The sequence below is a fragment of the Perognathus longimembris genome, chromosome 3, assembly GCF_023159225.1.
Source record: "Perognathus longimembris pacificus isolate PPM17 chromosome 3, ASM2315922v1, whole genome shotgun sequence".
Lineage (NCBI taxonomy): Eukaryota > Metazoa > Chordata > Mammalia > Rodentia > Heteromyidae > Perognathus > Perognathus longimembris.
In genome coordinates, this window is record NC_063163.1 from 87,100,656 (window position 1) to 87,127,590 (window position 26,935).

The 26,935-nt window shown below is 42.4% G+C and overlaps 1 protein-coding gene and 1 non-coding gene across 3 annotated transcripts; one reads left to right on the forward strand and one right to left on the reverse strand.

Moving 5' to 3' along the window:
• Window positions 1-3,350: 3,350 nt before the first annotated feature.
• Window positions 3,351-23,484, reverse strand: Zcchc8 (zinc finger CCHC-type containing 8). 2 transcript variants are annotated; one of them, XM_048343030.1, is made up of 14 exons: window positions 22,636-23,484; window positions 21,262-21,304; window positions 19,555-19,629; window positions 18,255-18,360; window positions 17,555-17,632; window positions 11,893-11,996; window positions 11,711-11,776; window positions 11,093-11,153; window positions 10,623-10,765; window positions 9,958-10,100; window positions 9,283-9,404; window positions 6,904-6,990; window positions 6,480-6,597; window positions 3,351-4,734 (listed from the first exon to the last, which is right to left on the reverse strand). In XM_048343030.1, the coding sequence occupies exons 1-14, from the start codon at window positions 22,832-22,834 to the stop codon at window positions 3,956-3,958; spliced, it is 2,124 nt and encodes a 707-aa protein (XP_048198987.1). In that variant the 5' UTR covers window positions 22,835-23,484; the 3' UTR covers window positions 3,351-3,955. The 2 variants fall into 2 exon arrangements, with proteins under 2 accessions (XP_048198987.1, XP_048198988.1); XM_048343031.1 differs by lacking the exons at window positions 11,711-11,776; window positions 11,893-11,996; window positions 18,255-18,360; ... (1 more) ...; window positions 21,262-21,304; window positions 22,636-23,484.
• LOC125349771 lies at window positions 21,911-22,012 on the forward strand. The gene has a single exon (XR_007210583.1). It is a non-coding gene; the product is annotated as a U6 spliceosomal RNA (small nuclear RNA).
• Window positions 23,485-26,935: the final 3,451 nt, after the last annotated feature.

Consider the following 26,935-nt stretch of genomic DNA (forward strand, 5'->3'; position numbering starts at 1 on the left):
GGTCACCTGCCTGATTTAGATCTTGCTATGTGAATGGTAGAGGCTGGGTAAGAGCTTGGCCCTCATGTTTCCAGTCATTCCTTCTATTATAAAAATCCCAAAATGCATTTAGAAAGTGCATTTCTAATATCTAGAATTCCTAGTATATAGTTTCCTATTAACATAGATATAATGAAAATGATTAGGATAGTAATTACATAAATGCTTTTGGAATTTCTAGAGAATTTTTTCTATCCAATCTGTATGCTTAAAAATCCAATAAAATGGGCTGGGAATGTGGCTTAGTGGTAGAATGCTTGCCTAACAGGTATGAAGCCCTGGGTTTGAATCCTCAGTACCACATAAACAGAAAAAGCCAGAAGTGGCACTGTGGCTCAAGTGGTAAAGTGCTAGCCTTGAGCAAAAGAAGCTCAGGGACAGTACCCAGGCCCTGAGTTCAAGCCCCAGCACTGGCAAAAGAAAAAAACAAAAACACAAAAAACCAAATAAACAAAAATCCAATAAAATTAGAGAATGACACTTTTTTCCAGTTTACTCACAATGAAACAAAACCAGTAACAAAATTAGCAGCTGTAAGCCAAATTTTAGGGCACTGAAATTTTTTTTTTTTTTTTTTTTTTGCCAGTCCTAGGCTTTGGACTCAGGGCCTGAACACTGTCCCTGGCTTCTCTTTGCTCAAGGCTAGCACTCTGCCACTTGAGCCACAGCGCCACTTCTGGCCATTTTCTATATATGTGGTACTGGGGAATTGAACCCAGGGCTTCATGTATACGAGTCAAGCACTCTTGCCACTAGGCCGTATTCCCAGCCCCGGCACTGAAATTTTTTAAAACACTCTAATCTTATGTATTTGGCCTACTACTAAAATTCAAATGAATCTATTAAACTACAAGTAAGTGTTTTCCTAAAAGCTGAAAGAAAACAGATGTGTGAAGACACCTCAGATTCTTAGCAACTGAGTCATGCCTTACAAAGCTACTTGGTACTAAAAATTGTTACAACACCCTTGTTGGTTTTGCTTGCTAATATAATCTTTAAACAGCCTAGACAGAGAAATGAGATGATTCCAACAGTATTTGAAGACTAAAACCAAGTAGGAAGAAGTCTGCAGGTATTGGAAAGTAGGTAGTACTTTTGACTACTTGAGGAAATGCAAGCTTTCTGGAAAAGGAAGAAACAAGTACTTTTGTATCTTAGTAAGAAGGGCAAAGCTTTTTTCTTCACACATTGTCAATGTGAGAAAGGGCTGGCCTTGTTTGAGCAACCTGCATTATACTTCACATTCCTATTAACCCAAGGCAAAAATTAGAAACAGATCTCTGCCTGCTCCAAGTCCATCTTGAAGTTCAAGTGTTTGACTATTACCTCACCTCTCCACACCTGGAGACCTGTCACAGCACCAACAAGCCCAAACAATAACTTGTTCCTCCACCCAAATTATCTTCCTAACATTCAAACACAGCAAACAATACATTTAAAAACTGGGACACTTCCTCAAGGCAATTACATCCCATGGGAACAGCTCCCTAAAAGTGTCTGAATTGGGGGGGGGGGGGGGGCGCGGCTTGGGAGACACTTAGCTAAAAAAACAACAACAACAACAAAAACAACTTAGTGCCAAGTGTGGTAGTACACATTTTTAATCCCAGAACTCAGGAGGTAAAGGCAGGAGTTCAAAGCCAGTTTGGGCTTCATAATGAGAACCTGTCTGTGGGCAAAGGGAATCTTTCAGTGGGGAGTAACTGGGTGATTTAAAAACAATATTTTGTATGTGTGTGATAGCATCTGTGTACCCCAGGCTGGCTTCTAATTTCTAATCTTAACCGCCTCAGCCTCCTCAATACTGGGACTACAGGATATGCTACTACCATGGATGGCTCTCAGAGAAATACCCTTTTTGTCTAGTAAGTTCAACTCTCATAAGCCAAGCTTTTCTACCCATCCTACTTTTCTCCAGTGCCTTGCAGTTTTGCTCTTCCCTGGTTTTTTTTTTGTTTTTGTTTTTTTAATCTGTTGTGGGGCTTGAACTCAGGGCCTGGTGCTGTTCCTAAGCTTTTTGCTCAAGGCTAGTGCTCTACCACTTTGAGGTACTTGGTTGAGCACTTCGTTTTCTAGTGGTTAATTGGAGAGAGGAATCTTACATTTTCCTGCCTGGGATGGCTTTGAACTGTGATCCTCAGATCTCCACCTCCCAAGTAGCTAGGATTATAGATGTCCTGTTCTTTTTTTTTTTTTTTTGGCCAGTCCTGGGCCTTGGACTCAGGGCCTGAGCACTGTCCCTGGCTTCTTCCCGCTCAAGGCTAGCACTCTGCCACTTGAGCCACAGCGCCGCTTCTGGCCGTTTTCTGTATATGTGGTGCTGGGGAATTGAACCTAGGGCCTCGTGTATCCGAGGCAGGCACTCTTGCCACTAGGCTATATCCCCAGCCCCTGTCCTGTTCTTTTTGATATGTATTGTGTCTGTGTGATCCTCCTACCTGTACTTTTTAGGAAGGGGCTCAAGGGTATCTCCTTCCTGCAGTCTTTAAATTCCCTGCAAATGAATATAAACCAGTGGTCCAGGGAATATGAAGGCAGTTCTTGCTAAGGGATTCTATCCTCCCATCCTCATACATCCTTAAAGGGCCTAGTCACAGACCCTCTTCACATGGCCACCTGCTGGACAGAATAGGAACTAAGGGAATCTCTCCATCCTCCCACTGAGATCCTTAATGGTGGTTTCTTGCTTTGTTTTGTGCTAGTATGAGGGTCTGAACTCTGGGGCCAGTCACTGTACTTTAGCTTTTTATGCAAGAATAGTGGTCTAACAATCAATCCACAGTTCCACTGGTTCTGGCTGTTTTGCTTGTTGGCTGGAGATAAAAGTCTCACCGACTTTCCTGCCCATGCTAGCTTCAAACCTCAAGCCTTAGATTTCAGCCTCCTGAGTAGCTCTTCTTTTTTTATAAAGGCTAGTTGCTTGCCCTCCCTGCCCCCTCCAAATAATTACTTTTTTTTTTTTTTTTTGGCCAGTCCTGGGGCTTGGACTCAGGGCCTGAGCACTGTCCCTGGCTTCTTTTTGCTCAAGGCTAGCATTCTGCCACTTGAGCCACAGCGCCACTTCTGGCCGTTTTCTATATGTGTGGTGCTGTGGAATCAAACCCAGGGCTTCATGTATAGGAGGCAAGCACTCTTGCCTCTAGGCCATATTTCCAGCCCCCAAATAATTACTGAAATCAGTAATTACTGAAATCAACCAAAAATACCCAAACTTGCAATTTTTTATGCTTCCTATGCTGGTACTAATTTTTATAACCATCTCACTTTTCCCCAATCTTGTCGGTAATTAAGATTTTATATATATATATATATATATGAAAACTAATTTATTAAACCTCTGTACACAAAGATGAGCATACCTGTATAGTAAGCTGACTTGAAGAATCAAGTTTTTACAAAAACACTGTTATTAAAATTGACATGTAAACTTTACAAAAATACTTCATGTGGAATAAAGCTGCTCACCCCTCATTTGTTTTCATTTGGTTGCAGTTGAAATGTGAATATAAAATGGTTAGAATTTTTTCTTTTAAAAAGCGATATATTAAACTTATATACAGGATCATTAGCAAAATGTAGAAAGGGAAAACAATGTACAAAAGACAGATTAAAAAACATCATTCTTGACAGACACAATGCCCAAATCTTTAGAGGACAACTTAAGTATCGCTAAAGCTAAAGCGTCTCCTATAGACAACCCCCAGGGTAGAGCTCAGCCAGAATAAAACAGCAACTCCAAGCTCTGTCTTTTCTTCTTTAAAAGAGAGGCTTCACTGGAGACCACAATCAAGCCTTGGATAGATTCTTGAAGGTGAGAGGGACAAATAGGAAAACAATTTTATATGTCCACTTAATACTAAATAATCGAACACAAGGCTGTAGATCATTCCAGGGCACTCACTGCTATGGTAAGCAGTTACTCAGAAGTCTTTTTGTTTTTTTGCTGATTCCGGGGGGAGTTCTTTAGCAAGCTTCTTATCCTGAGATACATTCCAGTAGATTCTGCCATATTCTCAAATTCAAATGGTGTTATTCCAGTTGCAAACTTGCTCATGTCAGGTACAGGGCTGTGAGTTTTTGCAGGATGTGGGTTCACAGGCAGGAGCTTCTGGCTGCCTCCATTCCTGATTTCACAGCCTGACTCGACACTGTTGTTACCAAGAAGGGCACTGTTGGAGTCGGTATCTGCAGATTCTTCTTCCTTCTGACAGTTGGCATCTGTGGATTCTTTTCCTTCCTTCTGACAAAGCAGCGTGGCCTCAGAAGCTGGGCTTGGGGGATGCTCAGCCTCGGCTGTCTTTGTACAAGAGTCAGGTTCCTGGGGCTCATCTAGCACTGGCTTTGTAGAGGCATTCCCCTCAGGGGCGGGGAGGTCCAGCTCATTTGGACCAGGTGATGAGGCCACTGAATTCCCAGTTAAAGGTGTGTCCACAGGAATATCCGAGTCGCTGTTCATGCTGTCTGCCTGCTCCAGAGCTGCCCAGATCTGCCTCTGCTGTTCCTCAAGTTCCTCCAATGTCAGGGCATCCTCGTCCATGGCTGCAGACGCAGGCCGGGTCTGGGGTGAGTCACTGGGAGTCAGTGGTGGGGTGCCCTTGGGGAGTGGAGGGGTGAAGACAGGAGGTGTGCCGGGAGGCAATGGTGGCTGAAACCGAAAAGCTTCACTGCTCTGAGAACCATGTGGCACCTCCATATCTGAAACGCGAAAAGTTGAAATAATTTAGGCACTGTAGCCTCTGGCTTCACAAAAATTCTCTGAACTTGGATATCCAGAGATTCAATGGCCAGGATACAGAGGGGCAAAATGGTGGCTTTCTGATGTCACAACCAAGATATGATATCTTATGCAATGAGTATACTTGCTTTTCTGTTTTGTTTGGTTTTAAGATCCCTTTTTTGTTGTTGTTTTTTGCCAGTCCTGGGCTCTTGAGTTCAGGGCCTAAGCCCTGTTCCTGGCTTCTTTTTGCTCAAGGCTAGCACTAGGCCACTTGAGCCACAGCGCCACTTCTGGCTTTTTTCTATATAAGTGGTGCTGGGGAATCAAACCCAGGGCTTCATATATACGAGGCAAGCACTCTTGCCACTACCATATTCCCAGCCCCGAGATAAGATCTTGCCGTACAGCCCAGGTTGGTTTAGAACCTATGACCCTCCTGCCTCCATCTCCCAAGAACTGGCATTAGGTGAGAATCACCACACATGCACAGACAATATTTGCTTTTCTCTCCCTTGTACTGGGGTTTGAACTCAGGACTTGGTGCTTAGTTGGGCTTTGTTGCTCAGTACTCTACCACTTGACTTTTGTCTCTGGCCTGGTTTTCTGCTGGTTATTTTGAAGACGGAGTCTCACGGACTTTACTGCCCAGGCTGGTTTTGAACCAAGATCATCCAGATCTCAGCCTCCCGAGTAGCTAGGATTACAGCCAGGATTACTGTGGTACAGAGGTGGAGATCTGGAAGATCCGGGCAAAAAGTTCACAAGATCCCCATCTTAACCTATAGGTAAATAGAGTGGTACACACTTGTCATCCAAGTTATGTGGGAGACTGAGAATGGAAGAATAGTGGTTCCAGGTTAGTCCAGACAAAAAAATTTCACAAGACTTCATGTTAACAGAAAAAGCTGAGTGTGCGGGTGTGTACTTGTCATCCCAGCTACAGTGAAAATCATAAACAGCAAGATAGCCATTCAAGTTGGGCTAGGCAAAAAGCAAGATGCTATCTCAAAAACAACAAGGCCCAATGGTAGAGTACTTGCCTCACATACTTGAAGCCCTGGGTTTGATTCCTCAGTACCACATATATAGAAAAAGCCAGAAGTGGCACTGTGGCTCAAGTGGTACAGTGCTACCCTTGAGTAAAAAGAAGCCAGGGACAGTGCTTAGGCCCTGAGTTCAAGCCCCAGGATTTGCAAAAAAAAAGCATAAAGGACATGGCTCAAGTGACAAGAATGCCTAGGAATGAAGCTCTGAGTTCAAACCCCAGTGTGCAAAAAAACCCACAAAAGTATCCAAACAGCTTAAAGCCAAGTTTCATTTGAACAAAACATCACAATAAACATTAGGGTGTTATAATAAACAAGGAAAGATTTGGGTAGCTGTAAATTCATTTCATTTACAACATAAATCATATGCTTCTAGTGAAAATTTCCACCAGAAAGTGACAATTAGGCTGACTCAGTGTTTCTCCTTGGGAGTGAGCCATAAGAGGTGTTCGCTTGCACCTACCCATGGGGCTGGGCCCCACAGGGCAGGAGGAAGTGGGAGGGGAGCTGGGGTGGTCCATGAAAATCTCCAGCAGAAGTGACAATTAGGCTGACTCAGTGTCTGGGTGGCGATGCTCTCATCTCTGACAACAGGGGAGCTATGCCCTTCCTAAGGTCTCAGGAGCACATAGAGGCATCTTGCTTTCTCAATGAAATCTAACCTCAGAGAGACCTACCTGAGTCAAGATCCATATCAGCAGGGGAGGCTGCCAAACTTCCTTCCTTCCTCTGCTTCTTGGGACTACTAGGGCTGGACTGAGATGAGGATCGCTTACTGCTAGGCCGCATGCTTGGCTAAAGGAGCAACCAAACCCAAAGCAAGTTATATAGAGCACACAGACAAATTCCAGCCTAAACTTTTGCCTAGCCTGTGAGAAGCCCTAGGTTTAATCCATTGTACTTAAGAGAAAAAGAAGTTAACTATGGTGTAGAAAACCAGTCTGGAGCACAAGCCTGGTACCTACTGAATTCACTATTAATCTTTTGATTCATCTTCATTTAAGAGACAAAGCAAGAAAGGGCAATAAAATGCTAATGATCTCTAAAATTCCTAGCTATATGTCACAAACCTTTAAGACCATATCCTGAAAATCTATTTACCGATTGGAAGTTAGAAGTAAGGTAATTGGCAAACACATCCTTCTGTTGACATGCCTGCATTGGTATGGAACCAAATATCCTCCATTCCTAATGATGAAAAGAGAAGGAAAAATACATATGTAGGACATTGTCTTTTGTATTTGTCTCAGAGGAAGTGGAGATTTCAGATTACATTTCTACTTTACTTCTGTGGGGCTTGAACTCAGGGCCTGGCTGCGGTCCCATAGCCTTTATGTGCTCAAGGTTAGTGTTCCACTACTTGAGCCACAGCACCACTTCTGGTTTTTGACTGGTTAATTAGAGATAAGAGTCTCAAGATGACTTTTCTGCTGGGGCTGGCATCAAACTGCGATCCTCAGATCTCAGTTTCCTGAGTAGCTAGGATTACAGGCATGAACCACCGGCACCCAGCGCATTTCTATTTCTTAGGTACCTCTTCTTTTACTGGAAATTAAGGAGGGAGTATGACACAGGCTTTGATTAGACCTCCCTGAAATGAGTCTCTATCACTGCATGCCGCACTGCTTTCCTAACATGCTTTCAATGATTTTCTCAACCTTGTTATTTTCCTTTCCAGAGTACAATAGTATAAGGTTTGAGGTTTGAGTCAAGACCCCAAATTAAGATTGGAACTCAAGGGCATGCACTTGCATTTCTAGTGCGTACCTTGGGGATGATGACAGAGATTGGTATTGGAACCATTTCCAGAAACAATGATGACTTCTATCATGCAATTTGGCACTTAGTGAATTATACATTGTGTTGAATAAGTTCATCACTCAGTTATGTATTTACTTTGTGTGTGTGTGTATGTGTGTATGTGACTGTGTATATACTAGGGCTTGAACTCAGGACTTCAATTCAGTTTGTTGCTCACGGCTAGTGATCTATCACTTGAGCCATATCTTTAGACAGGCTTTTGAATGGTTTATTGGAGCCTCAGACTGGCACCTGGCTATTCCCTAGACTCAAGCTGAGATATGGCTTCTTCTGTACTGCCTAGCTCCTAAGAACATTAGGAATATAGCTTTTATTAAAACAATAACAAGGGGCTGGGAATGTGGCTTAGTGGTAGAGTGCTTGCCTACCATGTAGGAAGATCTGGGTTTGACTCCTCAGTACCACATAAACAGAAAAAGCTAAAAGTAGAGCTGTGGCTCAAGTGGTAAGAGTGCTAGTAGCCTTGAGTAAAAGAAGTTCAGGGACAGCACTCAGGCCCTGAGTTCAAGCCTTACGGCTGGCAAAACCAAAACAAAACAAAACCCTCAAACAATAACAAAACAATTGACTCTTGTATTTCTTTTCTTGGTACCAGTCCTGGGCTTGAAGTCAGGGGTTGGGTATGGTCCTTGAGCTTTTGTGCACAGGCTAGTGTTCTATCACTTGAACAACAGCTCCATTTCTGGCTTTTTTGATGGTTAACTGGAGATGAGTTTCACTGTTTTTCCTAGCCTGGCTGGCTTTGAACCACCACTCTTGAATCTCAGACTCCGGAGTTGCGAGGATTATAGGCATAAGCCATCAGCACCTAGTTTAACTCCTACATTTTAAAATGTAAGATACAAATAGGACAAGTGTAAAAAAAAACAAACAAAAAAACTCTAAACCAACTATTCATATACAGAATGAAAAATCTAGGGAAAAAGGTAACAGCCAAGAGGTACAAGAGACAGGTTTATTAGACACAGAAATTTAATTCCCAACTCTCTGTAGAACAGAATCCTCTCTCTCTCCCTCTTTTTTTTTTTTTTGCCAGTCCTGGGGCTTGCACTTATGGCTTGAGCACTGTCCCTGGCTTCCTTTTGCTCAAGGCTAGCACTTTACCACTTGAGTCACAGTGCCACTTCTGGCTTTTTCTGTTTATGTGGTGCTGAGAAATCGAACCCAGGGCTTCATGCATGCTAGGCAAGCATTTTACCCCTAAGACACATTACCAGCCCCACATCTCTTCTTTAAAATACTTATAGATGCTGGGTATATGACCTAATGGTAGAGTGCTTGCCTCATTTACAGGAAGCCCTGGGTTCAATTCCTGAGCACCACATATATAGAAAAAGCCAGAAGTGGCACTGTGGCTCAAGTGGTAGAGTGATAGCCTTGAGCAAAAAGAAGCCAGGGACAGTCCTCAGGCCCCGAGTCCAAGCCCCAGGACTGGCAAAAAAGACAAAAAAAATACTTGTATACAGTGCGCATAGTGACTCTTCCCTATAATCTCAGCAGTTTGGAATATGAAGTATAATGAGTTTGGGGAACTAAGGAATGACAAATTTACTTTTATATTTAACAGTAACTATTATGTAAGCTGTTGTTTTGAGTCATTATAGCATTGCATTTCAGAAAAAAACCCCAAAACCTAGGACAACCAAAAAATATACTTACATCTGGAATTCCTCTGGGAGTAGATGTATTAAAGCCTGGATAGTTTACCAATTTTGAGAGATCATAAGTGACATTCTTATTCTGTTGCACTTCTCCAGCTTCTGTTTCTCCATCAGCATCATCTATTAAAGACCATTAATTCTATTAATACTGGGCTGGAGGAGTAGCTCAGATAAGCAAGCTGGCCTAGCAAGCACAAGGTCCTGAGAAACAATCTCCTTGTATTTATCATTTCTTTCTAGGGTAGACAGATAGGATGGGAACTCTGGAGCAATGACTATGTCTCTATGGATCTACCTCCATTCCCATTACTGGGAAAGTTAAGAGCTCCTAAGGACTAGCTGGGGAGTTCATACTCTGGCCTAGCTGGTCACTGGGCAAATCCAGGCTATATGATAATTCTTTGCTGAGACAAGATCTTGCTAGTAGCCAAAGCTGGCCTGGAATTACTGACCCTTGGCCTTCCAAGAGCTGAGATTATATTATATGTGTGTAACAGCCTGGCTTAACCATCTGATAGTCTATGAACTCACTGAGGACTTAGTAAAATGAAATATATATATATATATATATATTTTTTTTTTAGTTAAATGAACACACATTAACCAGGCCAGCCAGTCCTGTCACATTTTGTTTACTGAAGCTTACTTACCTAAACTAACTGACATACTATACCTTTGCCATCATAGAGTGCAAGCCCTGAATTCTCCAGTTCGGCTTCTTTGAGCCATCCAGGTGGGTATCCAAGCTGGCGCATCCGATAGATAAAAGGAGGAAGACTCTTGTCTGTCACACCTAGTGCATCTTGAAGTTCCTCACTAAGTAAAAATTAAAAATTATTTTTGCACAAAAATATTTTAAAACATTTCTGTCCTATACTATATAGTATGTAGTATGGTGCCTAACCAATGTGTAATTAAGGTTTCAGTAACTATTTCTGAATGAATTGATGTAATGTGGGCCTTGGTAGGACACATTTACATCCTGATAATTGTCCTGAAGAGACAACAAAATATACCAATACTAAGGAAACTAGAAGGATATCCTAGCCAGATGCCAGTGGTTCATGCCTGTAATCCTAGCTACTCAAGAGTTTAAGATCTGAGGATCAAGGTTCAAAGCCACACTGGGCATGAAAATTCATGAGACTCTTATTAACTACCAAAAAGCTAGAAGTAGAGCTGTAGTTCAAGTGACAAAATGCTAGTCCTGAGCACAAAAGCTCACCCAGGCCCAGAGTTCAAGCCTCAGGACCAGAGGGAAGGAAAGAAAGAGGAAGGAAGGAAGGAAGAAAGGAAGGAAACCCCAAAACCAATATTCCATGGGAAAATGAGTGGTACCTAATAACTCCTGGTTTGAATCTTCCAAATCTTTCTTCTACCTCTTCTGCATGGTATCGCTGCTGAAAATTCTGACTGTTTGTCTCCCCACAGGCATCCATGTATTCTTTTCTCTTTTCACTTATTCGAGCAGCATTCCGAGGCTAAATCACAATAATGTTTGAAAAGAATGGTATCAAGCAATTTAGAAAGATTTCAGAAATTAAGAGGTTACTATTTGGAGGTAAAACAAACATTCTCTTAGTTTTAATGCATAAAATAAGCACGAAAGAGGATAGTTTTGAAAAGGAGAAGCAGTCACTTAAATCTAATGTCTTAAAACATAAATGTGAATTTGAAAATATTTCAAACATTTAAAGTACAACATAAAAGTCACACAGGAAGGTTTCTGCATCACAGAATGCCATAAATGTATAAAACAGATCAACTAGTGCTGTTCAAAGACATTGTTTTATGTAAGAAAAATTTACCATTGGACAATCTTTCATTTGATGCTCTTCAGAACCACAATTGAAACAGTGAGGTTTTGGCCTATTTGGTCAGAAAAAGAGATTTTTATAATGTAAATGCAAATATAAAAGTGAATCAATACAATTCTAGATGACAGCAGAACATCAGAGATAAGAAAGCAAGTGGCTCCCAGATTACCATTATCAATGAGTACGCTGACGCTTTGACTCAGTTAAACAAACAACACTATGCAGTCTTATAACCAAGACTCATTCTGTTCCTGGCTGATCTGTTGCCTCTTGAGATTTTTTTTTTTGGTGGTGAATAACAGAAGAATCAAAGCCAACAGATCATCATGTTTCCTTTAGTTAACATGGAAAGAAGGTAGTTGGTTGTAAGACAGCAATCATTGATAGCAATTTCTCTCCGCCCTCCCAGGAACATTAGGTGTCAACCAATGAATTCCACAGAACAGATGATCAATTTAAACATGTAATATGTGTAGGTGTTGGAATTCTAGCTCAATCTGCAATTTACTTTATATTAAACCAGCAATAAAGAATATTAACTTTTCAAGTCAAAAGAGTTGGTGTTTTCGGTACTGAAAAACAAAGGAATAAAAGTGACTCCCCACAAACCTTTTTGCCTTTACTTGTATTTCTTGCCCTTCTAGAGAAACAATGTGGCTGAAGACTTGCTGGTACCTTAGTGAATTTTATTAAGGAATAGTTATCATGCTCTGCAAAATTTGGTAAACTTTTTAAGAGGTGAACTTTTGTGGCAAGATGCATAAAAGGTCTTCATTCACTATGTAGGATACTTGGGTATTTCCCATCCTTCGGTAAGCTGAGGATTTTCATTTAGTAGCGGTTGCCCCAATTTATCAAGACAAAAATTAGTAAAATACAGGACACTTCCTACAACCTGCAGAAAACAAGTCAAAAAATATTTCTATTTAAGCAGAAAAAAAAGACATTACGTATGTAAGACTAAGATTACCTGCCTTAAACAATTTACTTTGAGTGAAGTTATTGGAAACAACAACTCCTTAGTTACAGGAGCCAGATTTTGATGTGTGAGTAAAAACTACAGCTGAATTTCTCTTCCTTATCCAATCATTATTAAGTGCACTCTTTCAAACAAACAAACAAAAAAACCCTTAACTCTCATATATCATTCCAGTGGCCATTTCTTTATAGCCTCAGGCCCTGTATTTATTGTTTCCATTTCCTCTGTTCCCATTCACTCTTTTCCAAATTTTGGGAGAAATTTCATATAGACAAGCTGAAAAAAAACTATACAATGAATACTCATGCACCCTTCACCTGGGTCTAGCAATTATTTACTAATAAGTTGACACTTTCTAAGCATGCTTCTCTACACACATGCACATACTTAGCCAACTAAAAGTCAGATGTAGACATTGTGACACTTTATATTTAAATGTTTCAATATGAGTCTTCTAAGAGTTAGAATCTTCTACAAACATGACACCACGGTTACACATAAACAAATTCATTCATCTGTTGTCATATTTTTTTTTTTTATTTTTTGCCAGTCCTGGGGCTTGAACTCAGGGCCTGAGCACTGTCCCTGGCTTCTCTTGCTCAAGGCTAGCACTCTACCCCTTGAGCCACAGTGCCACTTCCGGCTTTTTCTAATATATGTGGTGCTGAGGAATTGAACCCAGGGCTTCATGTATATGAGGCAATCACTTTACCACTAGGCCATATTCCCAGCCCTCTTTTTTTGTTTTGATTTGAATGTTTTTAAGTAGTTGTACAAAGGAGTTGCCACTCAACAATGTAGTTTACGAAAGTAGTACATCTTAATCAATGTTGCCCCTTTCAACATTCTCACCCACCCCTCCCAACCCACTTTCCCTCACTTAGTTTTTATGTATGTACTGATTTTTTTTTCCCATTTAACAAATCAATGCAACTTGATCTGTGTCATCCATTCAACATCCTCACTTGTCACATTTCTACTTTAAAAACCCTCAACTGGCTTCTCAAACTCTTTGGAGTTACCTCAAATCCTCCCTATTGCCTATCAAGCAACTTTAGGAATTTGATTATTTACTCTGGAATTCAAAGGCCTGGTTTGGAACCCTGGTTGCACCACTTGCCCACCGGAAAGTCACTTGGATTTCTGTACGTGTCCCTCCCTGTAAAATGGTAGAAGAGCAACAGTACCTCCATGAGTAACAGCTGAAAGGGGATATAACTCATATATGAGTACCAGGTAAGCAAAGATATAGCTCATATATGAGTATCAGGTAAGCAACCTGAGCGCTGGCTTCTAAAAGCACCACTTCCTTTTTTGTTTTTTTCTTTCCTTTTTTTGGTTCTAGTCCTGGGCTTGAACTCTGGGTATGGGCATTGTCTCTGAGCTTTTGTGCTCAAGGCTAACACAATTCTACTTCAGGCTTTTTTGGCATTTAATTGGAGATAAAGAGTCTCATTGGGGGGCTGGGGATATAGCCTAGCGGCAAGAGCGCTTGCCTCGTATACATGAAGCCCTGGGTTCGATTCCCCAGCACCACATATACAGAAAATGGCCAGAAGTGGCGCTGTGACTCAAGTGGCAGAGTGCTAGCCTTGAGCAAAAAGAAGCCAGGGACAGTGCTCAGGCCCTGAGTCCAAGGCCCAGGACTGGCAAAAAAAAAAAAAAAAAAAAAGAGTCTCATTGGACTTTCCTGCCAAAAAAAAAAAAAAAAAAGAGTCTCATTGGACTTTCCTGCCTGGGCTAGCTTCAAACCATGATTCTTAGATCTCAGTCTCCTGACCAGCTTGGATTACAGGCTTGAGACACCAGCACCAGGCTCTACTTCTTCTACTTCGGAAGTAGTCTTCAAGAAAACAACTGCCATGGGCTGGGAATATGGCCTAGTGGCAAGAATGCTTGCATCGTATACATGAAGCCCTGGGTTTGATTCCTCAGCACCACATATATAAAAAGCGGCCAGAAGTGACGCTGTGGCTCAAGTGGCAGAGTGCTAGCCTTGAGCAAAAAGAAGCCAGGGACAGTGCTCAGGCCCTGAGTCCAAGGCCCAGGACTAGCAAAAAAAACAAAACAAAACAACCCCCCCCCAAAAAAAAACAAAAACAAAACCACTGAGTCATAGTTCATCACTCACTCCTTACTCTTATTTTTCTTTTCTTTTTTGCCATTCTGTAAGTACTTATTTTAGGACTAAATTAATAAATACACAAAATTCTCAAATTTTAAGCTTTAAATCCTAAAACCTTGAAGTTGGAAAGGAAAGGAAAAGTCATCCATTACAATTTAAAAATATTTTTTCTTTCTTTTCATTTTAAAGCAAGTATTCTCTCACACCTATAATCCTTGTTACTTAGGAGGATGAAATCTGAGGATCACAGTTTGAAGCCAGTCTAGACAGGAAAATATGTGAGAATTTTCTTTCTTTTTCTATTTTGCCAGTCCTGGGCCTTGAACTCAGGACCTGAGCACTGTCCCTAGTTTCTCTTTGCTCAAGGCTAGCACTCTGCTACTTGAGCCACAGTGCCACTTCTGCCCGTTTTCTACATATGTGGTGCTGAGGAATCGAACCCAGGGCTTCATATATACGAGGCGAACACTCTTTACCACTAGGCCATATTCCCAGCCCAATATGTGAGAATTTTATGCCCAATTTACCAGCAAAAAGCTAGAAGTGGAGCAGTGGCTCAAGTGGTAGAGCCAAACACCCAGGCCTTAATCTCTATCTGATTCTAGTAAAGTATAACTCATTTGTGTGTGTGTGTAGATATTTGGCAGTACTGAAGTTCAGTGCTTTACGCTTCCTAGGCAGGGGCTCTACATAAGTAACTAGGTGCCATGGATACCTGTCAGGATTTTTTTTTGGGCCAATCCTGGGGCTTGAACTCAGGGCCTGGGTGCTGTCCCTGAGCTTCTTTTGCTCAAGGCTAGTACTCTACCATTTGAGCCACAGTGCCACTTCTGGCTCTTTCTGTTTATGTGGTACTGAGGAATCAAACCCAGGGCTTCATGAATGCTAGGCAAGCACTCTACCACTAAGCCACCTTCCCAGCCCCAGGGATTCTTGTCTAAAACGAGATGTACCACTTTGTTTTCCCATCTCAGATTTATTTCCCCTGGTGGTGTTGATTGGGGACTGAACCTATGGGCTCACGTATGCTAGTATGCTAGGCTAATGCTCTGTCACAGTAGCACAGCCTATCCTAGTTTTCTATTAGCTGAAAAGTACCTCCTGGTACTTGATTTCTTTTACTCTTTCTTGTTTTTGTTGCCAGTCCTGGGGTGTGGACTTAGGGCCTGAGCACTGTCCCTGGCTTCTTTTTGCCCAAGGCTAGCACTCTGCCACTTTCGCCACAGCGCCACTTCTGGCCATTTTCTACATATGTGGTGCTAAGGAATCGAACCCAGGGCTTCATGTATATGAGGCGAGCACTCTTGCCACTAGGCCATATTCCCAGCCCCCTTTTCTTTTCCTTTCCTTTCTTTTCTTTTCTCTTTTCTCTTCTCTCTCTCCCCCTCCTTCTACTCCTTCCCCTCCCCCCCCCACCAGTCCTGGGGCTTGAACTCAGGGCCTGAGTAGTCCCTGGCTTCTTTTTGCTCAAGGCTAGCACTCTACCACTTGAGCTACAGTGCCACTTCTGGCTTTTTCTGTATATTTGGTACTGAGGAATTGAACCCAGGGCTTCATGCATGCTAGACAAGCACTCTACCACTAGGCCACATTCCCAGCCCCTTGTACTTGATTTATTGAGTGTTTTGCTCAAAAGATAGTTCTCTACCACTTGAGTCACAGCTCCACTTCTAGCTTTTTTGGTAGTTCATTGGATATAAGACTTCCTAAATTTTTGTTGCAAGTGGTGGGGAGGGAAAGGGGGAGGGGGGAGGGGGGAACGAGGGACCAGGTAACAAACAGTACAAGAAATGTATCCAATGCCTAATGTATGAAACTGTAACCTCTCTGTAATTTAGTTTGATAATAAAAAAAAAAATAAAAACAAAAAAACCCCAAAGTCTTTGTTGCCTAGGTTGACTTCAAACCATCATCTTTATATCTCAGTCTCCTGAGGAGCTAGGATAACAGTTGATAGCCATCAGCACCTGGCTATATCACTTTTTTTTGGGGGGAGGGGTTGTGGGGCTTACACTCATGGCCTGGGCACTGTCTCTGAGCTCTTTTGCTCAAGGCTAGCTCTCTACCACTTTGAGCCACTGCACCATTTCTGGTTTTCTGGTAGTTAATTGGAGAAAAGTGTCTCATAGACTTTCCTGCCTGGGCTGGCTCTGAAGATCTCAGCCTCCTGAGCTGCTAACATTATAGGCATGAGCCACCAGTGCCTGGCTACATCACTTTTTCAACAACATTTAAGCTGCAAAATCATACCACTACATTGTCTGGGTACTCGAAAATTTTGCATTTTTTTTGTTAAATCTTTTTTTTTGGCCAGTCCTGGGGCTTGGACTCAGGGCCTGAGCACTGTCCCTGGCTTCTTCTTGCTCAAGGCTAGCACTCTGCCACTTGAGCCACAGCGCCACTTCTGGCCATTTTCTGTATATGTGGTGCTGGGGAATCGAACCCAGGGCCTCATGTATACGAGGCAAGCACTCTTGCCACTAGGCCATATCCCCAGCCCAAATTTTGCATTTTTTTACCCCCAAGTTGAGTCAACATTTAAAATTTCAGACTTGCCACTTGTTCTATTATCCCTCTCAGTTTCATCTATTTGTAAAGATGTTAAAAAACATCTTTATTCAAGTTCTTGAAGATAAACACAGGAGAATGATTAGGGGAAAAACCAACCCTTCCAAAGAATGTCAATGGTTCTCTCAACTCATTGTGTAAGTTGCTAAAAAGTGAATGAGAATATTTGAAAGATGTAGTCTACACTCTTTCTTTCTTTTTTTGCCAGTCATGGGGCTTATACTCTGGCCTGGTCACTGTCCCTGAGCTCTTCAGCTCAAGGATTCTGCTCTACCACTTTGAGCCACAGTGTTACTTCTGGTTTTCTGGTGGTTAATTGGAGATAAGAGTCTCATGGACTTTCCTGCCTGGGCTGGCTTTGAACCATGATCCTTAGAGCTCAGCTTCATGAGTAGCTAGGATTACAGGCATGATCCACTGGTGCCCAGACATTTTTTTTTTTTTTTTTTTGGTCAGTCCTGGGGCTTGAACTCAGGGGCCTGGGCACTGTCCCTGAGCTTCTTTTTACTCAAGGGTAGCACTCTACCACTTGAGCCACAGCGCCACTTCTGCCTTTTTCTGTTTAGATGGTACTTCTATGGAATGGAACCCAGGGCTTCATGCATGCTAGGCAAAAGACCTTACCACTAAGCAACATTCCCAGCCCGAAGTCTTACACAATTTTCCTAGCAAAGGAATACTATGATTATATGAAGACATATGACTATACCACTTTAAATGTCATCCAGTGAACAAAGGACAGGAATTATTCATCTACAGGACCCAAAATGTCCTAACTTACACTAAAAGCTTCCTTGTTGCTTTTAATAGTACAGGATTCTTCAACTTTATGGTCCTCTTCTAACACAATACTGGATGGCTAAGAAAAAGAGAAATGTTTATTACAAGGAATTTCCAACCTTAGGATTTTGAATGTTCCCTCCCTCCCTCCCTCCCTCCCTCCCTCCCTTCCTCTCTCCCTTTATTTCTCTCTCTCCCCCCAACTTCTCTTTTACTTGATTAAAAAAAATTACATATGATAGGGTGGCACAGTAGCTCACATTCACAACTGTCACCTACTTGGGAGACATTGGGTAGACTATGATTTGAGACCAACTCAGGCAAAAAAGTTAAGAAGATCTGAGGATCATGGCTCAAAGCCAGTCCAGGAAGACAAATCCACAGGCTCTTATATCCAATTAAACAAGAAAAAGCTGGACGTGGAGGTGTAGCTCAAGTGGTAGAGTGCCAGCCTTGAGTGGAAAAGCCAAGCAAGAGTACAAGGCCAAGTTCAAGATCCAGTACCAGTACAACAGAACAGAACAAAACAAAGCTAAGTGAGTACATTAGTTAGACTTCAGAGAAGAAAAGTTAGTGGAAGGATGAGAGCTAACAGATCTTTATAAACACTCTGGTTTTTATTCAAGAAGATACCTATAGCCTAACAGTTGGCTGTGAAAAGCATAACCTACTAATCTGAAAGTCTGTTAAATTTTAAGTACCTGGGGCAAAAGAGTAAAGGAAGTCTTTTCCACATCATTTTTTTGTTGTTCCTCAAATCTTTTTACTAAACTTGATACAAATTCCTCTATTTCTGGATGATACTGCCTGTACAAGAGGACAAAATGGACAAAAAGATTAGAACCCAGAGAAAACTAATAGATTAGCTAATGCAGTTATGTCTCAATTTTGTTACTTTGTTTTTCAAAGGTTTATTTAATCACTGTCTCTTTGAAACACTCAGGAACCTACTGCTTAGGAAAAAATATACATTGTTGCCAAGTTTACAAAATGATTATCATAATTAACAAGGTGCATGACATGAAACATTTGCCAGTTGTGTGACAAATGAACTAAGAAACTAAAAAGAAAACACAAGAAAAACAAAACAGGGCTGGGAAGATGGCCTAGTGGCAAGAGTGCTTGCCTCCTACACTTGAAGCTCTCGGTTTGATTCCCCAGCACCACATACATGGAAAACGGCCAGAAGGGGCGCTGTGGCTCAGGTGGCAGAGTGCTAGCCTTGAGCGGGAAGAAGCCAGGGATGGTGCTCAGGCCCTGAGTCCAAGCCCCAGGATTGGCCAAAACAAAACAAAACAAAACAACAATACAACCCCCACCCCCCATCTCTATAGTGTACATTTTTTTTTGTTCTGTGGCTTGAACTCAGGGCCTGGGTGCTATCCCAGAGCTATTTCGCTAGCCACAGTGCTGCTTCTGGTTTTCCAGTGGTTAAATGGAGATAAAGCATCTCATGGACTTTCCTGCCCAGGCTGGCTTCAAACCATGATCCTCAGATCTCAGCCTCATGAGTAGCTAGGATTACAGGTGTGAGCCACCGATGGCCAGCTGTAGTGTACTTTCTGTAGAGTGACCATGAGGCCAAGTGTCATAGGGATCAAATTTTTTTCCTGTGCTCCCTGCAAGCAAGTTAAAGGGGCCCAGGTTTTATTATGCAGCAATTATGTGACAACACTGTCTCCCACTCAGCTTCCTTTCCATAGACTTGATGAGCTAATTAGGTCTTTTCTTGCTCTAGCACTGTAAGACTTCTATAGACAAAATGACAGGTGAACAATGCTGAAATCAGAATGTCAGGAGCTACAGTAGATACGGTTTCTACTGCCCAAACCCAATTCTGGCCAGCATCTTGCTACAGCAGCATCAACATCCCCCCCGGCGCCCCCTTCGAGGAGCAATTTATATGCATACAAATGAAAATAGTATATTTACAGCTGATATATATACTGCACAAACACATTATTAACTCATTATATTTAGGAAAGAGGAAAAGTTACTTACTTTGAAATAGTATTGTTCATGAACAGAATTTGTAATAAAGGGCCATCTAACTTAGGGTTATTCACCATTAGTCCACTGAAACAGAAGTTAAAGTACATCCTTAGAAGATATTAAAGTAAAAAATTGTGTATGTAATAATATTATGTGCATATAACTTTTATAGTTTGTTTATATGTAATTTTGTGCAGGTACTGGTGCTTGAACTTAGGGTCTGGAAGCTGTCCCTCAGCGTTTTTGCTCAAGGCTAAGGAGGTAATAATCTCATGGACTTTCCTGACTGGGTTAGCTTTAACAGTGATCCTTAGTTCTCCTGAACAGTTAGGATTAGACATGAATCACTGGCACCTGGCCAGATACTTTATTTTAAAATTGGGGAAGGTTCTCACTATGTAGTACAAGCTGGCCTCAAACTCAAAATCCTCCTGACAGGACTTGGAATGTTGCTTAGTAATAAAGTGCTTGCCTCACATGCATGAAGCCCTGGGTTTGATTCTTCAGCACCACATAAGCAGAAGAAGCCAGAAGTGGTGCTGTGGCTCAAGTGGTTAGAGTGCTAGCCTTAAGCAAAAGGAAGCCAGGGACAGTGCTCAAGTCTTGTGTGCAAGCCCCAGGAATGGGGGGAAAAAATCTCCTGATGTAGCCTCCTAAAGACACATACTACCATATCCAGTTAACTTTTATCTTTTATTAATTTTTCTTACTGTTATCTTAAAGCAGCACTAGGACTTAAACAGAGGGTCTTGAATGTGAGGGGAGGCAAAGAAATGGAGGGACAAAGGGTGAACAAATGCAGCAATGGTACTCACTGGATAGACACTATGTTGAAATGAATTATATACAACTTGTAGGTGAGCAATGAGAGGGGAAAAAAATGGGAGAGCAAAGGAAGGGGTGACATTGCCCAAAAAGAAATATACTTTTTACCTGACTTATGAAACTGTAACATCTCTATACATATTAACAATGAAAAATGTTTTAAAAAATAAACAGGGATGGGAATATGGCCTAGTGGTAAAAGTGCTTGCCTCCTATACATGAAGCCCTGGGTTCGATTCCTCAGCACCATATATACAGAAAACTGCCAAAAGTGATGCTGTGGCTCAAGTGGTAGAGTGCTAGCCTTAAGCAAAAAGAAGCCAGGGACAGTGCTCAGGCCCTAAGTTCAAGCCCCAGGACTGGCAAAAAACAAAACAAAAACAAACACAAAAAACCAGAGGGTTTTGCACTTGCTAGGCAGAAATGTTGTGAGACTCATTTGCGATTAACCAGCAAAAACTCAAAAGTGGAGGTTTGGCTCAAATAGTAGAACTGCAACCTTGAGCAAAAAAGCTAAGTGAACTCTTATAGCTTAAGGTCCTGAGTTTAAGCCTCAGTGCTGGCATACACAAAAAGTCTAAATAAACTTTCAGCTAGCCAGAGTCATACTGTAAACTTCTCTAATTTCCTAGCATTTTTACTTACCACTTCTAAATTTGTAGTCAAGATTTTACAGCTAAGTGAGTTACTTGAAAGTTTAACGTACTTACAAGAATTCAGATTTAATACCCACAAATCAAGAATAAAAGAAATCACTCTGATTTCTTCAGAATACACAGAATAAATAACAATGATGCCAACATGACCCTTTATTTTATAAAGAAATTGTGATTAACTATTAACATCTAGAGAAAAACAAAGGCAAACTGCAGTCATTTCAAGATTTCATACCTGGGTAGAGTCAGAATGTTCAACTTTCTTTTAAGTTCTTGATGTTATTACTTGTTAAGGGACATTAACCTGCTTAAACAGAGTCATACACAATAAAATTCAACCACTCCAACTCTCACTTCTGCTATTAGAATGTTATAAACATAAAAGATTCATAATGTTTTGAGGGCAATACACTCACTAAGAACCTGTTTTGTTACATTTGTCTTAAAAAAGAAAATATAGTATTTATCACCTTAAGCATATATGCTAAGACATGATTCTAAAGTTCTAAAGTCTCTAACAAACCAAACCAAAATATTATTCAAATAACGGTGTCCTTGGTGGAAGTTTACACTAATTCAGAAAATTTCCACATCAAAGCATCATGGTATGTAATAAAGTAAATGTAGAATAAACTACTGTTAATGATCAAAAAATCTAGAGTGAAAATCTATGACTGTGTCACTGTATACTTTAAACTTTCCTGTATTTTGAAAATTTTCATAATAAAATGTTGAGGAAAGCAGTGTCATTACAACAACAAAAAACAGACTTCAAAAACCTTAAGGGTTGAGGCATGGTTCAGGTGGTAAAGCTCCTGGCTTAGCAATTACAAGGACCAGACTTCAAACCCTACTACTACCAAAAAAACTCACCGAAAACCAAACTGCCCTTGTCAGCACGTACACTAACGTTGGAACGATACCAAGAGTAGCACGGGCCCTGCACAAGGATGGCACGCTAAACTTGTGAAGCATTCCCTACGAAATCTGTTAAAACAGGCACCTGGGGCCAAAGGGAAACTTACTTGGCGTGTTATTCCTAAAGCATTGTAATGGAAGCTAGCGCAGAGTGGCAGCACTCTAAAATAAAACCTGCCCTAACCACACAACCATTTCTTTTTGCATGTCTCCCTTAAGAACCCCCGGGACTCTGACTCGAAGACTCCCATCACAGCCCCATGCTCCGGCTGTAAGTTAAGTACCAGGTTATCTCCTAATGGACAACTTGAGCTTGGCTGCAAAAGAACAAACAGCCGGGAGAAATTAAAGTCTCTTGGAAGAGAGGAAGCGAAGTGGGGATCCCGCTAACCAGCTTAACAGTTGTGCAATTCAAAGTCACCCTAAATGCCAGCACGCAGCGGGGCCGGAGCTGCAGCGAGGCGCGCGGGACAGCGCGGGCAGAGGCTGGCCCCGAGGCCGCGGGGCGGCTGAGGCTGGGATCCGACCCCCGCCGCCCCGCCAGTTTCCGTCTCCCACCTCCCACCCCCACCCCACCCCCCGTCCCCGGCAAAACTACTTGGAATTCTGGCCTCCGGAATTTCCGCCGCGCCCCCGCCGGCCACCGCACGGCCCCGCAGGCCGGTGACAGGCCACCGGGCCGGAAGGATATTCTCGGCGCGGAGACGCTCGATGGTCTCCTCGCACTGCTGAAGCCGCTGCCGCAGCGCCGCGTCGTCCACCCGGTGGTCTTCTTCCTCGTCGCCATCGTCTTCCTTGAAGCGAGTGTGAACCGGCTTCGGGGTCGACTCCTCCTGAGGGTCAAACGCCTCGAACAGCTCTAGGTCGCCGAAATCCACCTCCGCCGCCATCTTGGGTGGTAGAAAAGACTAGAGAAGCAGCGAAGCTGGCCACCCGCGTCCCAGGGCGAAGGTTTTAGGGCAGTTCGGCTCTCCGGCCTAGCTTACCACCGCGTTGGCTTTTCTCTCAACGTAGGCCGCCAAAGCCGTAAAAGGGGCGGGGCCCGCCTCCGGGCGACTACAACTCCCAGAATGCAACGGCGCCCCCTCATGACCACCACTATGGAGCTTGGTGGGGAGCGCGGCATGCCGGGACTTGTAGTGTCTAGGCGACTGTTACCTCATGGTTGGCATTGTATACTGGGATTGAGCCTGAAGAAATCCCGTCCGGTTCAGAATATGACAATATGAATTGTCAATATGGCATCGAAGAGCTAAGAATCTGAGCGAGCACCACGCATGTCTGATCAGATTTCGTGTGCTCGCCAAATGCCAGCTTGGCCACAGACTCCGTGGGACTTGTTTTACTTTCAAAGTAGTTATGTCATTAGAGCATATTAAGTGGTTTCTCTCATTCTAAACTCATTCACAAACGTTACCACGTTTAATATGTCGAGCATATCTCTAAGGACCTGAGGGGCCAAGAGTAAGTAAAATTTCTGCTGTTAAAGTAAAACATAGTATTAGAAAAACTGTCTTTTCTATCAAAGTGTGTTGCTTACAAGATCCTGCTTCAGCCCGCTGGCTTGGCTCTTGCTAAGGAAAAGAACTGCCTTGGGATAAGAAAGGATCTGTAAATGTAAGGTTTTTGTCTTAAAAATTGGTTTCTTCTCAGGATGAGATTACCACACTCCAGACTACTCAAGGAATAGTACATGGTTTGGGCATATTTCAAGATCACCTTATGTACATTTTACCCAATTCAAACTAGCCAATCGCGAGCAGATTGTGAACCTGAGCTCAACCAACCTGAGCTGAGGGGCAGGGCCTGCTGTTAGGAATAAATATCAGAGCCAACTGCCTGCTTTGTGTTTGTGTACTGTAATTGCTTGCTAGATTTTAATTTTGCCTTGCTGAGACAATTCTTTATTTTTGTGTCTATCATTGTGACTCCAGTGGTTCTTGGACAGCCTTTGTACAAGACAACAGAAAACCCACAATTGTGGATGTCTTTTTTTTTTTTTTTTGAGATGCTCTCAACATGGAGCTGGATGTTTGAATATCCATCATATGCAAATGAGAAACAAAAACAAAAGAAGCTACAAAGATGCTGTAACCAGTTTAAAAAAAAAAAGTTTTGTATTATAATCTCTATGGGGCCCTGTAGGGAACTCTGGAAAAGAGCTGTGAGACCAGGAAAGGGTTAAGGGATTGGAATGCCACCTGGTCAGTACTCTGAAGGTAGAGAACTGGTTCCTGGAAAGGTCAAACAGACAAAGCAAGACAAATGTATGTTACATTAAGATGTATTACTTAGAGCTGTTTGGATTCCATAAAGCTTGATACCTGGGTGGGAATGTTGCTTAGTGGTAGAGTACTTGCCTAGCATGCATGAAGCCCTGGGTTTGATTCCTCAATACATCAACACAAAAAGCCGAAAGTGGTAGAATGCTGGTCTGGAGCTAAAGAAGCTCAGGGACAGTGCCCAGGCCCTGATTTCAAGCCTCAGTACTAGCAGAAAACAACAACAAAAAACCTTGAGATCTTGGGAATAAGATGAATGTGTTATAGTTAAGTTTACTACTCCCCTTTGATCCCTAACTACAGAAGTCATTTACCCTATGTATATAAACTGTACTACATGTTAATAGATACCCTATTTTCTGCACATACTTGTAGTCACCTCTCTTGTACTGAATTAAATTACAAAGCTCTCAGGGATTAGAAGACAGTGAGCCCTGGACTTCCTGTTATCCGCTTTTCTTTTTCTCATTTCTTCAGCTCCATTATCTGGTCATACTACTGTCCCTGGTTGCCATTAGCAAGAGGGCTAAGCACTCACTGGTGGCTCATACATGTATTCCTAGCTACAGAGGAGGCTGAGATCTGAGAATCCTGATTCAAAGCCAGCCCAAGCAGAAAAGTCCATGAGACTCTTATCTCCAATTAACCACCAGAAAACCCCAAGTGGAACACAAAATGGTACAGTGCTATCCTTGAGCAAAAAAAGCTCAGGGCTTTAGTGCAAGCCCCATGACCTACAAAAAAAAAAAAGGCCTTTTGGAGTTATAGGCATGACTCAGGTGGTAAAGCTTTAGCCAATGAGTGAAAGTGTCAGATCAAGACTTTGGTTCCAAGTTTCCTTTTTAAAGATTTCCTATTTTTTTAAATTAATTGATTATTGTGTGGTAAGAAATTAGTATTCATTGAATGGAGTATTCATTGAATGGAGAAGATGATAGAATGAGCCAGGTGCTGGTGACTCACACTTTTTTTTTTTTTGCCAGTCCTGGGCTTGGACTCAGGGCCTGAGCACTGTCCTTGGCTTCTTTTTGCTCAAGGCTAGCACTCTACCACTTGAGCCACAGCGCCACTTCTGGCCATTTTCTTACCACTAGGCCATATCCCCAGCCCCTTCTGGCCATTTTCTATATATGTGGTACTGGGGAATCGAACCCAGGGCTTCATGTATACGACACAAGCACTCTTGCCACTAAGGCCATATTCCCAGGCCCAAGTGACTCACACTTGTAACCCTAGCTACTCAAGAGGTTGAGAAATGAGGATCACAGTTCAAAGCCAACCTGTGCACATTAGCCCTGAGCAAGAGCTCTGGGACAGGGCCCTGAGTTCAAGGCCCAGACTTCTGGGAAGGGTGGGGAATGAAGCATGTTAAAATTGTTTTTCCAAAGGTGGAAGAGATAAGATAGATCAGTGGCTAGATACCTGTATGGAAATATCCCAATGAAACTTTTGTATAATTAACACTAAATGGACAGTTCTCCCCTAAGGTAATGAAAGCAAAGAGGATAGTATACTTGCCAGAACTAAAACCTAAAACGAATTGAAGCCTGGCACCATCGGCTCATGCCTGTAATCCCCTAGCTAAACTTGTTAGGTTTAGACCCAAGGAATGAGGCTTGAAGCCAGTTTTAATCCTGAAACACTTTTGTTTCTAACAAGGTAGTAGTGTGACTCAAGTGGTAGAGAGCCAGCTCAGCCTTGAGGGAAAAAAAGCAATCCCCACCCCCCCACCCCCCCACCCAAATGCTGGGTGGCTGTGACTCATGACTCAGAAGGCTGAGATCTGAGGATTGAGGTTCAAAGCCAGCCGGCATAACTCTCATCTCCAATTAACCACCAGAAAATTGAAAGTGATGCTGTGGCTCAAGTGGTAGATCCCTAGCCTTGAGCTAAAGAGCTCAGAGGCAGCACCCAGGTTCAAGTTCCATGACTTACAAACAAAACAAATTGTTGAGTTAGAAAACTATGGATATAACTTAGGTGGATAGGTTTTCAGGTATTATAATACCTTGAGAAAATTTCATTCATCTTTTATTTTTTAACCAGTCCCGGGGCTTAGACTCAGGGCCTGAGCACTGTCCCTGGCTTCTTTTTGCCCAAGGCTAGCACTCTACCACTTGACCCAGAGCACCACTTCTGGCCTTTTTTATATATGTGGTGCTGAGAATTGAAACCCAGAGCTTCCTGTATATGATGCAAGCCCTCTTGCCACTAGGCCATATTCCCAGCCCCTTGTTTTGCTTTTTAAGACTGATCCTGTACCATTTGAGCCTCACCCACATTTCTGATTTTTATTAATTAGAAATAAAGTCTTAGGGGGTACCTTGATCCTCAGATCTGCTAGTCTCATGGGTAAGATTACAGATATAAGCCCAACAGGGGCTGGGAATATGGCCTCGTGGCAAGAGTGCTTGCCTCGTGTACATGAGGCCCTGGGTTCGATTCCTCAGCACCACATATACAGAAAATGGCCAGAAGTGGCGCTGTGGCTCAAGTGGCAGAGTGCTAGAGTGCTAGCCTTGAGCGGGAAGAAGCCAGGGACAGTGCTCAGGCCCTGAGTTCATGGCCTAGGACTGGCCAAAAAAAAAAAAAAAAAGAGTGCTTGCCTCATATACATGAATCCCTAGGTTCAATTCCTCAGCACCAACACATATATAGAAAAAGCCAGAAGTGGCGCTGTGGCTCAAGGTGGTAGAGTGCTAGCCTTGA

Bases quoted from the DNA above. Each gene is read 5' to 3' on its own strand.
- Zcchc8 (XM_048343030.1), bottom strand. From the start codon at position 22,834: ATGGCGGCGGAGGTGGATTTCGGCGACCTAGAGCTGTTCGAGGCGTTT. The intron at 21,305-22,635 runs ATATCCTTCCGG...ACAAGTAATAAC, and splicing joins CGAGCGTCTCCGCGCCGAGA to ATCAAGAACTTAAAAGAAAG. The intron at 17,633-18,254 runs GTACTTAAAATT...TCTTTTTCTTAG, and splicing joins CCTTTACTCTTTTGCCCCAG to CCATCCAGTATTGTGTTAGA.